The sequence below is a fragment of the Oncorhynchus nerka genome, linkage group LG15, assembly GCF_034236695.1.
Source record: "Oncorhynchus nerka isolate Pitt River linkage group LG15, Oner_Uvic_2.0, whole genome shotgun sequence".
Lineage (NCBI taxonomy): Eukaryota > Metazoa > Chordata > Actinopteri > Salmoniformes > Salmonidae > Oncorhynchus > Oncorhynchus nerka.
The window spans coordinates 10,759,185-10,777,618 of NC_088410.1; the positions used below are offsets into that span (position 1 = coordinate 10,759,185).

Genomic DNA, 18,434 nt, shown 5'->3' on the forward strand with positions numbered 1-18,434 from the left:
AAGCCATTTTGACACAACTTTGGAAGTATGCTTGGGATCATTGTCCATTTGGTAGACCCATTTGCAACCAAGCTTTAACTTCCTGACTGATGTCTTGAGATGTTGCTTCAATATATCCACATAGTTTTCCTGCCTAATGATGCCATCTATTTTGTGAAGTGCACCAGTCCCTCCTGCAGCAAAGCACCCCCACAACATGATGCTGCCACCCCCGTGCTTCACGGTTGGGATGGTGTTCTTCGGCTTGCAAGCCTCCCCCTTTTTCCTCCAAACATAACGATGGTCATTATGGCCAAACAGTTCTATTTTTGTTTCATCAGACCAGAGAACATTTCTCCAAAAAGTACAATCTTTGTCCCCATGTTGCAAACCGTAGTCTGGCTTTTTTATGGCAGTTTTGGAGCAGTAGCTTCTTCCTTGCTGAGCAGCTTTTCAGGTTCTGTCGATATAGGACTTGTTTTACTGTGGATATAGATACTTTTGTACCTGTTTCCTCCAGCATCTTCACAAGGTCCTTTGCTGTTGTTCTGGGATTGATTTGCACTTTTCGCACCAAAGTATGTTCATCTCTAGGAGACAGAACGTGTCTCCTTCATGAGTGGTATGACGGCTGCATGGTCCCTCTAGGAGACAGAACGTGTCTCCTTCATGAGTGGTATGATGGCTGCGTGGTCCCATATCCTCATCTCTCCCAAGTGGTCATTCTCTCTTTCTCCCCTTACCCATCTGTCTATCGCCTCCTTTGAATTCCATGCTGTCACAGTTACCAGCCCTTTCAAGCTTAACATCCTTATCATTTATCGCCCTCCAGGTTCCCTCGGAGAGTTCATCAATGAGCTTGATGCCTTGATAAGCTCCTTTCCTGAGGACGGCTCACCTCTCACAGTTCTGGGCGACTTTAACCTCCCCACGACTTCCTTTGACTCAATCCTCTCTGCCTCCTTTCCACTCCTCTCCTCTTTTGACCTCTCCCTCTCACCTTCCCCCCCTACTCACAAGGCAGGCAATACGCTCGACCTCATCTTTACTAGATGCTGTTCTTCCACTAACCTCACTGCAACTCCCCTCCAAGTCTCCGACCACTACCTTGTATCCTTTTCCCTCTCGCTCTCATCCAACACTTCCCACACTGCCCCTACTCGGATGGTATCGCGTCGTCCCAACCTTCGCTCTCTCTCCCCCGCTACTCTCTCCTCTTCCATCCTATCATCTCTTCCCTCTGCTCAAACCTTCTCCAACCTATCTCCTGATTCTGCCTCCTCAACCCTCCTCTCCTCCCTTTCTGCATCCTTTGACTCTCTATGTCCCCTATCCTCCAGGCCGGCTCGGTCCTCCCCTCCCGCTCCGTGGCTCGGGACGACTCATTGCGAGCTCACAGAACAGGGCTCCGGGCAGCCGAGCGGAAATGGAGGAAAACTCGCCTCCCTGCGGACCTGGCATCCTTTCACTCCCTCCTCTCTACATTTTCCTCTTCTGTCGCTGCTGCTAAAGCCACTTTCTACCACTCTAAATTCCAAGCATCTGCCTCTAACCCTAGGAAGCTCTTTGCCACCTTCTCCTCCCTCCTGAATCCCCCCCCCCTCCCTCTCTGCAGATGACTTCGTCAACCATTTTGAAAAGAAGGTCGACGACATCCGAACCTCGTTTGCTAAGTCAAACGACACCGCTGGTTCTGCTCACACTGCCCTACCCTGTGCTCTGACCTCTTTCTCCCTCTCTCTCCAGATGAAATCTCGCGTCTTGTGACGGCCGGCCGCCCAACAACCTGCCCGCTTGACCCTATCCCCTCCTCTCTTCTCCAGACCATTTCCGGAGACCTTCTCCCTTACCTCACCTCGCTCATCAACTCATCCCTGACCGCTGGCTACGTCCCTTCCGTCTTCAAGAGAGCGAGAGTTGCACCCCTTCTGAAAAAACCTACACTCGATCCCTCCGATGTCAACAACTACAGACCAGTATCCCTTCTTTCTTTTCTCTCCAAAACCCTTGAACGTGCCGTCCTTGGCCAGCTCTCCCGCTATCTCTCTCAGAATGACCTTCTTGATCCAAATCAGTCAGGTTTCAAGACTAGTCATTCAACTGAGACTGCTCTTCTCTGTATCACGGAGGCGCTCCGCACTGCTAAAGCTAACTCTCTCTCCTCTGCTCTCATCCTTCTAGACCTATCGGCTGCCTTCGATACTGTGAACCATCAGATCCTCCTCTCCACCCTCTCCGAGTTGGGCATCTCCGGCGCGGCCCACGCTTGGATTGCGTCCTACCTGACAGGTCGCTCCTACCAGGTGGCGTGGCGAGAATCCGTCTCCTCACCACGTGCTCTCACCACTGGTGTCCCCCAGGGCTCTGTTCTAGGCCCTCTCCTATTCTCGCTATACACCAAGTCACTTGGCTCTGTCATAACCTCACATGGTCTCTCCTATCATTGCTATGCAGACGACACACAATTAATCTTCTCCTTTCCCCCTTCTGATGACCAGGTGGCGAATCGCATCTCTGCATGTCTGGCAGACATATCAGTGTGGATGACGGATCACCACCTCAAGCTGAACCTCGGCAAGACGGAGCTGCTCTTCCTCCCGGGGAAGGACTGCCCGTTCCATGATCTCGCCATCACGGTTGACAACTCCACTGTGTCCTCCTCCCAGAGCGCTAAGAACCTTGGCGTGATCCTGGACAACACCCTGTCGTTCTCAACTAACATCAAGGCGGTGGCCCGTTCCTGTAGGTTCATGCTCTACAACATCCGCAGAGTACGACCCTGCCTCACACAGGAAGCGGCGCAGGTCCTAATCCAGGCACTTGTCATCTCCCGTCTGGATTACTGCAACTCGCTGTTGGCTGGGCTCCCTGCCTGTGCCATTAAACCCCTACAACTCATCCAGAACGCCGCAGCCCGTCTGGTGTTCAACCTTCCCAAGTTCTCTCACGTCACCCCGCTCCTCCGCTCTCTCCACTGGCTTCCAGTTGAAGCTCGCATCCGCTACAAGACCATGGTGCTTGCCTACGGAGCTGTGAGGGGAACGGCACCTCAGTACCTCCAGGCTCTGATCAGGCCCTACACCCAAACAAGGGCACTGCGTTCATCCACCTCTGGCCTGCTCGCCTCCCTACCACTGAGGAAGTACAGTTCCCGCTCAGCCCAGTCAAAACTGTTCGCTGCTCTGGCCCCCCAATGGTGGAACCAACTCCCTCACGACGCCAGGACAGCGGAGTCAATCACCACCTTCCGGAGACACCTGAAACCCCACCTCTTTAAGGAATACCTAGGATAGGATAAAGTAATCCTTCTCACCCCCCTTAAAAGATTTAGATGCACTATTGTAAAGTGGCTGCTCCACTGGATGTCATAAGGTGAATGCACCAATTTGTAAGTCGCTCTGGATAAGAGCGTCTGCTAAATGACTTAAATGTAAATGTTTATACTTGCGTACTATTGTTTGTACAGATGAACGTGGTACCTTCAGGTGTTTGGAAATTGCTCCCAAGGATGAACCAGACTTGTGGAGGTCTACAATTGTTTTTATGATTTTCCCATGATGTCAAGCAAAGAGGCACTGAGTTTGAAGTTAGGCCTTGAAATGCATCCACAGGTACACATCCTATTGACTCAAATGATGTCAATTAGCCTATCAGAAGCTTCTAAAGCCATGACATCATTTTCTGGAATCTTCCAAGCTGTTTAAAGGCACAGTCAACTTAATGTATGTAAACTTCTGACCCACTGGAATTTCTGATGCAGTGAATTATAACTGAAATAATCTGTCTGTAAACAAATGTTGGAAAAATGACTTGTGTCACACACAAAGTAGATGTCCTCACCAACTTGACAAAACTATAGTTTGTTAACAATAATTTTGTGGGGTGGTTGAAAAACAAGATTTAATGACTCCAACCTAAGTTTGTTTAAACTTCCGACTTCAACTGTGTGTATATATATATATATATCTCACACACACACAACGTAAGTAAATCAGTAAGTAAAGTGTGTTACATTAAACAGCTGCGGTATCTCTGTGTAGTAGAAGGTGTTCTGTTCCTTGTTGTATTTCTGGAGCTGGGCGGCGTAGTCGTTCCTGCACTCCTCCGCTGTGTGTGTCTTCACATGGGCATGCTGCTTCACCTGGACACACACACACACCTGTATTAACTGGTATATAGGTACGTATGCTGCTTCACCTGGACACACACACACACCTGTATTAACTGGTATATAGGCACGTATGCTGCTTCACCTGGACACACACACACACCTGTATTACCTGGTATATAGGTACGTATGCTGCTTCACCTGAACATACACACCTGTATTAACTGGTATATAGGGGCGTATGCTGCTTCACCTGGACACACACACCTGTATTAACTGGTATATAGGTACGTATGCTGCTTCACCTGGACACACACACACACCTGTATTAACTGGTATATAGGTACGTATGCTGCTTCACCTGGACACACACACACCTGTATTAACTGGTATATAGGTACGTATGCTGCTTCACCTGATCACACACACCTGTATTAACTGGTATATAGGTACGTATGCTGCTTCACCTGGACACACACACACACCTGTATTAACTGGTATATAGGTACGTATGATGCTTCACCTGATCACACACACCTGTATTAACTGGTATATAGGTACGTATGCTGCTTCACCTGGACACACACACACCTGTATTAACTGGTATATAGGTACGTATGCTGCTTCACCTGGACACACACACACACCTGTATTACCTGGTATATAGGTACGTATGCTGCTTCACCTGAACACACACCTGTATTAACTGGTATATAGGTACGTATGCTGCTTCACCTGGACACACACACACACACACCTGTATTACCTGGTATATAGGTACGTATGATGCTTCACCTGGACACACACACACACACACACACACACACACACACACACACACCACACACCTGTATTAACTGGTATATAGGTACGCATGCTGCTTCACCTGATCACACACACCTGTATTAACTGGTATATAGGTACGTATGCTGCTTCACCTGGACACACACACACACCTGTATTAACTGGTATATAGGTACGTATGATGCTTCACCTGATCACACACACCTGTATTAACTGGTATATAGGTACGTATGCTGCTTCACCTGGACACACACACACCTGTATTAACTGGTATATAGGTACGTATGCTGCTTCACCTGGACACACACACACACCTGTATTACCTGGTATATAGGTACGTATGCTGCTTCACCTGAACACACACCTGTATTAACTGGTATATAGGTACGTATGCTGCTTCACCTGGACACACACACCTGTATTACCTGGTATATAGGTACGTATGCTGCTTCACCTGGACACACACACACACACACACACACCTGTATTAACTGGTATATAGGTACGTATGCTGCTTCACCTGATCACACACACCTGTATTAACTGGTATATAGGTACGTATGCTGCTTCACCTGGACACACACACACACCTGTATTAACTGGTATATAGGTACGTATGCTGCTTCACCTGGACACACACACACACCTGTATTACCTGGTATATAGGTACGTATGCTGCTTCACCTGATCACACACACCTGTATTAACTGGTATATAGGTACGTATGCTGCTTCACCTGGACACACACACACACCTGTATTAACTGGTATATAGGTACGTATGCTGCTTCACCTGGACACACACACACACCTGTATTACCTGGTATATAGGTACGTATGCTGCTTCACCTGAACACACACCTGTATTAACTGGTATATAGGTACGTATGATGCTTCACCTGATCACACACACCTGTATTAACTGGTATATAGGTACGTATGCTGCTTCACCTGGACACACACACACACACCTGTATTAACTGGTATATAGGTACGTATGCTGCTTCACCTGGACACACACACACACACCTGTATTAACTGGTATATAGGTACGTATGCTGCTTCACCTGGACACACACACACACCTGTATTACCTGGTATATAGGTACGTAAGCTGCTTCACCTGGACACACACACACACACCTGTATTACCTGGTATATAGGTACGTATGCTGCTTCACCTGGACACACACACACACCTGTATTAACTGGTATATAGGTACGTAGGCTGCTTCACCTGGACACACACCTGTATTACATGGTATATAGGTACGTATGCTGCTTCACCTGGACACACACACACCTGTATTAACTGGTATATAGGTACGTATGCTGCTTCACCTGGACACACACACACACCTGTATTACCTGGTATATAGGTACGTATGCTGCTTCACCTGGACACACACACACACACCTGTATTAACTGGTATATAGGTACGTATGCTGCTTCACCTGATCACACACACCTGTATTAACTGGTATATAGGTACGTATGCTGCTTCACCTGGACACACACACAGACACACACACCTGTATTAACTGGTATATAGGTACGTATGATGCTTCACCTGATCACACACACCTGTATTAACTGGTATATAGGTACGTATGCTGCTTCACCTGGACACACACACACCTGTATTACCTGGTATATAGGTACGTATGCTGCTTCACCTGGACACACACACACCTGTGTATTAACTGGTATATAGGTACGTATGCTGCTTCACCTGATCACACACACCTGTATTAACTGGTATATAGGTACGTATGCTGCTTCACCTGGACACACACACACCTGTATTAACTGGTATATAGGTACGTATGCTGCTTCACCTGGACACACACACACACCTGTATTACCTGGTATATAGGTACGTATGCTGCTTCACCTGACACACACACCTGTATTAACTGGTATATAGGTACGTATGCTGCTTCACCTGGACACACACACACCTGTATTAACTGGTATATAGGTACGTATGCTGCTTCACCTGGACACACACACACACACACCTGTATTACCTGGTATATAGGTACGTATGCTGCTTCACCTGAACACACACACCTGTATTAACTGGTATATAGGTACGTATGCTGCTTCACCTGGACACACACACACACACCTGTATTACCTGGTATATAGGTACGTATGCTGCTTCACCTGGACACACACACACACACCTGTATTAACTGGTATATAGGTACGTATGCTGCTTCACCTGATCACACACACCTGTATTAACTGGTATATAGGTACGTATGCTGCTTCACCTGGACACACACACACACCTGTATTAACTGGTATATAGGTACGTATGCTGCTTCACCTGATCACACACACCTGTATTAACTGGTATATAGGTACGTATGCTGCTTCACCTGGACACACACACACCTGTATTAACTGGTATATAGGTACGTATGCTGCTTCACCTGGACACACACACACACCTGTATTACCTGGTATATAGGTACGTATGCTGCTTCACCTGAACACACACCTGTATTAACTGGTATATAGGTACGTATGCTGCTTCACCTGGACACACACACCTGTATTACCTGGTATATAGGTACGTATGCTGCTTCACCTGGACACACACACACACACACACACACCTGTATTAACTGGTATATAGGTACGTATGCTGCTTCACCTGATCACACACACCTGTATTAACTGGTATATAGGTACGTATGCTGCTTCACCTGGACACACACACACACCTGTATTAACTGGTATATAGGTACGTATGCTGCTTCACCTGGACACACACACACACCTGTATTACCTGGTATATAGGTACGTATGCTGCTTCACCTGATCACACACACCTGTATTAACTGGTATATAGGTACGTATGCTGCTTCACCTGGACACACACACACCTGTATTAACTGGTATATAGGTACGTATGCTGCTTCACCTGGACACACACACACACCTGTATTACCTGGTATATAGGTACGTATGCTGCTTCACCTGAACACACACCTGTATTAACTGGTATATAGGTACGTATGATGCTTCACCTGATCACACACACCTGTATTAACTGGTATATAGGTACGTATGCTGCTTCACCTGGACACACACACACACACCTGTATTAACTGGTATATAGGTACGTATGCTGCTTCACCTGGACACACACACACACCTGTATTAACTGGTATATAGGTACGTATGCTGCTTCACCTGGACACACACACACACCTGTATTACCTGGTATATAGGTACGTAAGCTGCTTCACCTGGACACACACACACACCTGTATTACCTGGTATATAGGTACGTATGCTGCTTCACCTGGACACACACACACCTGTATTAACTGGTATATAGGTACGTAGGCTGCTTCACCTGGACACACACCTGTATTACATGGTATATAGGTACGTATGCTGCTTCACCTGGACACACACACACCTGTATTAACTGGTATATAGGTACGTATGCTGCTTCACCTGGACACACACACACACCTGTATTACCTGGTATATAGGTACGTATGCTGCTTCACCTGGACACACACACACACACCTGTATTAACTGGTATATAGGTACGTATGCTGCTTCACCTGATCACACACACCTGTATTAACTGGTATATAGGTACGTATGCTGCTTCACCTGGACACACACACACACACCTGTATTAACTGGTATATAGGTACGTATGATGCTTCACCTGATCACACACACCTGTATTAACTGGTATATAGGTACGTATGCTGCTTCACCTGGACACACACACCTGTATTACCTGGTATATAGGTACGTATGCTGCTTCACCTGGACACACACACCTGTATTAACTGGTATATAGGTACGTATGCTGCTTCACCTGATCACACACACCTGTATTAACTGGTATATAGGTACGTATGCTGCTTCACCTGGACACACACACACCTGTATTAACTGGTATATAGGTACGTATGCTGCTTCACCTGGACACACACACACACCTGTATTACCTGGTATATAGGTACGTGCTGCTTCACCTGATCACACACACCTGTATTAACTGGTATATAGGTACGTATGCTGCTTCACCTGGACACACACACACCTGTATTAACTGGTATATAGGTACGTATGCTGCTTCACCTGGACACACACACACACCTGTATTAACTGGTATATAGGTACGTATGCTGCTTCACCTGGACACACACACCTGTATTACCTGGTATATAGGTACGTATGCTGCTTCACCTGGACACACACACACACCTGTATTACCTGGTATATAGGTACGTATGCTGCTTCACCTGAACACACACCTGTATTAACTGGTATATAGGTACGTATGCTGCTTCACCTGGACACACACACACACACCTGTATTAACTGGTATATAGGTACGTATGCTGCTTCACCTGGACACACACACACACACACCTGTATTACCTGGTATATAGGTACGTAAGCTGCTTCACCTGGACACACACACACACACCTGTATTACCTGGTATATAGGTACGTATGCTGCTTCACCTGGACACACACACACACCTGTATTAACTGGTATATAGGTACGTATGCTGCTTCACCTGGACACACACACACACCTGTATTACATGGTATATAGGTACGTATGCTGCTTCACCTGGACACACACACCTGTATTAACTGGTATATAGGTACGTATGCTGCTTCACCTGGACACACACACACACCTGTATTACCTGGTATATAGGTACGTATGCTGCTTCACCTGGACACACACACACCTGTATTAACTGGTATATAGGTACGTATGCTGCTTCACCTGATCACACACACCTGTATTAACTGGTATATAGGTACGTATGCTGCTTCACCTGGACACACACACACACCTGTATTACCTGGTATATAGGTACGTATGCTGCTTCACCTGATCACACACACCTGTATTAACTGGTATATAGGTACGTATGCTGCTTCACCTGGACACACACACACCTGTATTAACTGGTATATAGGTACGTATGCTGCTTCACCTGAACACACACCTGTATTAACTGGTATATAGGTACGTATGCTGCTTCACCTGGACACACACACCTGTATTAACTGGTATATAGGTACGTATGCTGCTTCACCTGGACACACACACACACCTGTATTACCTGGTATATAGGTACGTATGCTGCTTCACCTGGACACACACACACACACTGTATTACCTGGTATATAGGTACGTATGCTGCTTCACCTGGACACACACACACACCTGTATTAACTGGTATATAGGTACGTATGCTGCTTCACCTGGACACACACACCTGTATTAACTGGTATATAGGTACGTATGCTGCTTCACCTGGACACACACACACACACCTGTATTAACTGGTATATAGGTACGTATGCTGCTTCACCTGGACACACACACACACCTGTATTAACTGGTATATAGGTACGTATGCTGCTTCACCTGGACACACACACACACCTGTATTACCTGGTATATAGGTACGTATGCTGCTTCACCTGGACACACACACACACCTGTATTACCTGGTATATAGGTACGTATGCTGCTTCACCTGGACACACACACACCTGTATTAACTGGTATATAGGTACGTATGCTGCTTCACCTGGACACACACACACACCTGTATTACCTGGTATATAGGTACGTATGCTGCTTCACCTGGACACACACACACCTGTATTAACTGGTATATAGGTACGTATGCTGCTTCACCTGGACACACACACACCTGTATTAACTGGTATATAGGTACGTATGCTGCTTCACCTGGACACACACACACACACTGTATTAACTGGTATATAGGTACGTATGCTGCTTCACCTGATCACACACCTGTATTAACTGGTATATAGGTACGTATGCTGCTTCACCTGGACACACACACACACCTGTATTAACTGGTATATAGGTACGTATGCTGCTTCACCTGGACACACACACACACACTGTATTAACTGGTATATAGGTACGTATGCTGCTTCACCTGGACACACACCTGTATTAACTGGTATATAGGTACGTATGCTGCTTCACCTGGACACACACACACCTGTATTAACTGGTATATAGGTACGTATGCTGCTTCACCTGGACACACACACACCTGTATTAACTGGTATATAGGTACGTATGCTGCTTCACCTGAACACACACACACACACCTGTATTAACTGGTATATAGGTACGTATGCTGCTTCACCTGGACACACACACCTGTATTAACTGGTATATAGGTACGTATGCTGCTTCACCTGAACACACACACACACACACCTGTATTAACTGGTATATAGGTACGTATGCTGCTTCACCTGATCACACACACCTGTATTAACTGGTATATAGGTACGTATGCTGCTTCACCTGGACACACACACACCTGTATTAACTGGTATATAGGTACGTATGATGCTTCACCTGATCACACACACCTGTATTAACTGGTATATAGGTACGTATGCTGCTTCACCTGGACACACACACACCTGTATTAACTGGTATATAGGTACGTATGCTGCTTCACCTGGACACACACACACACCTGTATTACCTGGTATATAGGTACGTATGCTGCTTCACCTGAACACACACCTGTATTAACTGGTATATAGGTACGTATGCTGCTTCACCTGGACACACACACCTGTATTACCTGGTATATAGGTACGTATGCTGCTTCACCTGGACACACACACACACACACACACACACACACACCTACACCTGTATTAACTGGTATATAGGTACGTATGCTGCTTCACCTGACCACACACACCTGTATTAACTGGTATATAGGTACGTATGCTGCTTCACCTGGACACACACACACCTGTATTAACTGGTATATAGGTACGTATGCTGCTTCACCTGGACACACACACACACCTGTATTACCTGGTATATAGGTACGTATGCTGCTTCACCTGATCACACACACCTGTATTAACTGGTATATAGGTACGTATGCTGCTTCACCTGGACACACACACACCTGTATTAACTGGTATATAGGTACGTATGCTGCTTCACCTGGACACACACACACCTGTATTAACTGGTATATAGGTACGTATGCTGCTTCACCTGGACACACACACACACCTGTATTACCTGGTATATAGGTACGTATGCTGCTTCACCTGAACACACACCTGTATTAACTGGTATATAGGTACGTATGCTGCTTCACCTGGACACACACACACACACCTGTATTAACTGGTATATAGGTACGTATGCTGCTTCACCTGGACACACACACCTGTATTACCTGGTATATAGGTACGTAAGCTGCTTCACCTGGACACACACACACACACCTGTATTACCTGGTATATAGGTACGTATGCTGCTTCACCTGGACACACACACACACCTGTATTAACTGGTATATAGGTACGTAGGCTGCTTCACCTGGACACACACACACACACCTGTATTACATGGTATATAGGTACGTATGCTGCTTCACCTGGACACACACACACACACCTGTATTACCTGGTATATAGGTACGTATGCTGCTTCACCTGGACACACACACACACCTGTATTACCTGGTATATAGGTACGTATGCTGCTTCACCTGGACACACACACACCTGTATTACCTGGTATATAGGTACGTATGCTGCTTCACCTGGACACACACACACACCTGTATTAACTGGTATATAGGTACGTATGCTGCTTCACCTGGACACACACACACCTGTATTACCTGGTATATAGGTACGTATGCTGCTTCACCTGGACACACACACACCTGTATTAACTGGTATATAGGTACGTATGCTGCTTCACCTGGACACACACACCTGTATTAACTGGTATATAGGTACGTATGCTGCTTCACCTGAACACACACACACCTGTATTAACTGGTATATAGGTACGTATGCTGCTTCACCTGGACACACACACACACACACCTGTATTACCTGGTATATAGGTACGTATGCTGCTTCACCTGGACACACACACACACACCTGTATTACCTGGTATATAGGTACGTATGCTGCTTCACCTGGACACACACACACACTTGTATTACCTGGTATATAGGTACGTATGCTGCTTCACCTGGACACACACACACCTGTATTACCTGGTATATAGGTACGTATGCTGCTTCACCTGGACACACACACACCTGTATTACCTGGTATATAGGTACGTATGCTGCTTCACCTGGACACACACACACACACACCTGTATTAACTGGTATATAGGTACGTATGCTGCTTCACCTGGACACACACACACACCTGTATTAACTGGTATATAGGTACGTATGCTGCTTCACCTGATCACACACACCTGTATTAACTGGTATATAGGTACGTATGCTGCTTCACCTGGACACACACACACCTGTATTAACTGGTATATAGGTACGTATGCTGCTTCACCTGGACACACACACACACCTGTATTAACTGGTATATAGGTACGTATGCTGCTTCACCTGGACACACACCTGTATTAACTGGTATATAGGTACGTATGCTGCTTCACCTGGACACACACACACCTGTATTAACTGGTATATAGGTACGTATGCTGCTTCACCTGGACACACACACACCTGTATTAACTGGTATATAGGTACGTATGCTGCTTCACCTGAACACACACACACACACCTGTATTAACTGGTATATAGGTACGTATGCTGCTTCACCTGGACACACACACCTGTATTAACTGGTATATAGGTACGTATGCTGCTTCACCTGGACACACACACACACTGTATTAACTGGTATATAGGTACGTATGCTGCTTCACCTGGACACACACACCTGTATTAACTGGTATATAGGTACGTATGCTGCTTCACCTGGACACACACACACACCTGTATTAACTGGTATATAGGTACGTATGATGCTTCACCTGATCACACACACCTGTATTACCTGGTATATAGGTACGTATGCTGCTTCACCTGGACACACACACCTGTATTACCTGGTATATAGGTACGTATGCTGCTTCACCTGGACACACACACACACACACACACACCTGTATTAACTGGTATATAGGTACGTATGCTGCTTCACCTGACCACACACACCTGTATTAACTGGTATATAGGTACGTATGCTGCTTCACCTGGACACACACACCTGTATTAACTGGTATATAGGTACGTATGCTGCTTCACCTGGACACACACACACACCTGTATTACCTGGTATATAGGTACGTATGCTGCTTCACCTGATCACACACACCTGTATTAACTGGTATATAGGTACGTATGCTGCTTCACCTGGACACACACACACCTGTATTAACTGGTATATAGGTACGTATGCTGCTTCACCTGGACACACACACACACCTGTATTACCTGGTATATAGGTACGTATGCTGCTTCACCTGAACACACACCTGTATTAACTGGTATATAGGTACGTATGCTGCTTCACCTGGACACACACACCTGTATTAACTGGTATATAGGTACGTATGCTGCTTCACCTGGACACACACACCTGTATTACCTGGTATATAGGTACGTAAGCTGCTTCACCTGGACACACACACCTGTATTACCTGGTATATAGGTACGTATGCTGCTTCACCTGGACACACACACACACCTGTATTACCTGGTATATAGGTACGTATGCTGCTTCACCTGGACACACACACACACACCTGTATTACATGGTATATAGGTACGTATGCTGCTTCACCTGGACACACACACCTGTATTAACTGGTATATAGGTACGTATGCTGCTTCACCTGGACACACACACCTGTATTACCTGGTATATAGGTACGTAAGCTGCTTCACCTGGACACACACACCTGTATTACCTGGTATATAGGTACGTATGCTGCTTCACCTGGACACACACACACACCTGTATTAACTGGTATATAGGTACGTAGGCTGCTTCACCTGGACACACACACACACCTGTATTACATGGTATATAGGTACGTATGCTGCTTCACCTGGACACACACACACCTGTATTAACTGGTATATAGGTACGTATGCTGCTTCAACTGGACACACACACACACCTGTATTAACTGGTATATAGGTACGTATGCTGCTTCACCTGATCACACACACCTGTATTAACTGGTATATAGGTACGTATGCTGCTTCACCTGGACACACACACACACACCTGTATTAACTGGTATATAGGTACGTATGCTGCTTCACCTGGACACACACACACCTGTATTAACTGGTATATAGGTACGTATGCTGCTTCACCTGGACACACACACACACCTGTATTAACTGGTATATAGGTACGTATGCTGCTTCACCTGGACACACACACACACCTGTATTAACTGGTATATAGGTACGTATGCTGCTTCACCTGGACACACACACACCTGTATTACCTGGTATATAGGTACGTAGGCTGCTTCACCTGGACACACACACACACCTGTATTACATGGTATATAGGTACGTATGCTGCTTCACCTGGACACACACACACCTGTATTAACTGGTATATAGGTACGTATGCTGCTTCACCTGGACACACACACACACTGTATTAACTGGTATATAGGTACGTATGCTGCTTCACCTGGACACACACACCACCTGTATTACCTGGTATATAGGTACGTATGCTGCTTCACCTGGACACACACACACACCTGTATTAACTGGTATATAGGTACGTATGCTGCTTCACTTGGACACACACACACCTGTATTAACTGGTATATAGGTACGTATGCTGCTTCACCTGGACACACACACACACTGTATTAACTGGTATATAGGTACGTATGATGCTTCACCTGATCACACACACCTGTATTAACTGGTATATAGGTACGTATGCTGCTTCACCTGGACACACACACACCTGTATTACCTGGTATATAGGTACGTATGCTGCTTCACCTGGACACACACACACACACCTGTATTAACTGGTATATAGGTACGTATGCTGCTTCACCTGATCACACACACCTGTATTAACTGGTATATAGGTACGTATGCTGCTTCACCTGGACACACACACACCTGTATTAACTGGTATATAGGTACGTATGCTGCTTCACCTGGACACACACACACACCTGTATTACCTGGTATATAGGTACGTATGCTGCTTCACCTGATCACACACACCTGTATTAACTGGTATATAGGTACGTATGCTGCTTCACCTGGACACACACACACCTGTATTAACTGGTATATAGGTACGTATGCTGCTTCACCTGGACACACACACACACCTGTATTAACTGGTATATAGGTACGTATGCTGCTTCACCTGGACACACACACCTGTATTACCTGGTATATAGGTACGTATGCTGCTTCACCTGGACACACACACACACCTGTATTACCTGGTATATAGGTACGTATGCTGCTTCACCTGAACACACACCTGTATTAACTGGTATATAGGTACGTATGCTGCTTCACCTGGACACACACACACACACCTGTATTAACTGGTATATAGGTACGTATGCTGCTTCACCTGGACACACACACACACCTGTATTACCTGGTATATAGGTACGTATGCTGCTTCACCTGGACACACACACACACACCTGTATTACCTGGTATATAGGTACGTATGCTGCTTCACCTGGACACACACACACTGTATTAACTGGTATATAGGTACGTAGGCTGCTTCACCTGGACACACACACACACCTGTATTACATGGTATATAGGTACGTATGCTGCTTCACCTGGACACACACACACCTGTATTAACTGGTATATAGGTACGTATGCTGCTTCACCTGGACACACACACACACCTGTATTACCTGGTATATAGGTACGTATGCTGCTTCACCTGGACACACACACACCTGTATTAACTGGTATATAGGTACGTATGCTGCTTCACCTGATCACACACACCTGTATTAACTGGTATATAGGTACGTATGCTGCTTCACCTGGACACACACACACACCTGTATTACCTGGTATATAGGTACGTATGCTGCTTCACCTGATCACACACACCTGTATTAACTGGTATATAGGTACGTATGCTGCTTCACCTGGACACACACACACCTGTATTAACTGGTATATAGGTACGTATGCTGCTTCACCTGAACACACACCTGTATTAACTGGTATATAGGTACGTATGCTGCTTCACCTGGACACACACACTTGTATTAACTGGTATATAGGTACGTATGCTGCTTCACCTGGACACACACACACACACCTGTATTACCTGGTATATAGGTACGTAAGCTGCTTCACCTGGACACACACACACACACCTGTATTACCTGGTATATAGGTACGTATGCTGCTTCACATGGACACACACACACACACCTGTATTAACTGGTATATAGGTACGTATGCTGCTTCACCTGGACACACACACCTGTATTAACTGGTATATAGGTACGTATGCTGCTTCACCTGAACACACACACACACCTGTATTAACTGGTATATATGTACGTATGCTGCTTCACCTGGACACACACACACACACCTGTATTACCTGGTATATAGGTACGTATGCTGCTTCACCTGGACACACACACACACACCTGTATTACCTGGTATATAGGTACGTATGCTGCTTCACCTGGACACACACACACACTTGTATTACCTGGTATATAGGTACGTATGCTGCTTCACCTGGACACACACACACCTGTATTACCTGGTATATAGGTACGTATGCTGCTTCACCTGGACACACACACACACCTGTATTACCTGGTATATAGGTACGTATGCTGCTTCACCTGGACACACACACACCTGTATTACTTGGTATATAGGTACGTATGCTGCTTCACCTGGACACACACACACACCTGTATTACATGGTATATAGGTACGTATGCTGCTTCACCTGGACACACACACACACACACCTGTATTAACTGGTATATAGGTACGTATGCTGCTTCACCTGGACACACACACACACCTGTATTAACTGGTATATAGGTACGTATGCTGCTTCACCTGATCACACACACCTGTATTAACTGGTATATAGGTACGTATGCTGCTTCACCTGGACACACACACACACCTGTATTAACTGGTATATAGGTACGTATGCTGCTTCACCTGGACACACACACACACCTGTATTAACTGGTATATAGGTACGTATGCTGCTTCACCTGGACACACACCTGTATTAACTGGTATATAGGTACGTATGCTGCTTCACCTGGACACACACACACCTGTATTAACTGGTATATAGGTACGTATGCTGCTTCACCTGGACACACACACACCTGTATTAACTGGTATATAGGTACGTATGCTGCTTCACCTGAACACACACACACACACACCTGTATTAACTGGTATATAGGTACGTATGCTGCTTCACCTGGACACACACACCTGTATTAACTGGTATATAGGTACGTATGCTGCTTCACCTGGACACACACACACACACCTGTATTAACTGGTATATAGGTACGTATGCTGCTTCACCTGATCACACACACCTGTATTAACTGGTATATAGGTACGTATGC

At 45.8% G+C, this 18,434-nt stretch overlaps 1 protein-coding gene across 2 annotated transcripts in view; it reads right to left on the reverse strand.

The window, feature by feature from the left end:
* LOC135559997 (cdc42-interacting protein 4 homolog) overlaps nt 1-18,434 on the reverse strand; it is a 54,509-nt gene that overhangs the window by 13,232 nt on the left and 22,843 nt on the right. For both annotated transcript variants that reach the window (XM_065000953.1, XM_065000954.1), the window contains exon 7: nt 3,992-4,120. In XM_065000953.1, coding sequence (XP_064857025.1) covers nt 3,992-4,120 — 129 coding nt within the window. The remainder of the gene's footprint in view (nt 1-3,991; nt 4,121-18,434) is intronic.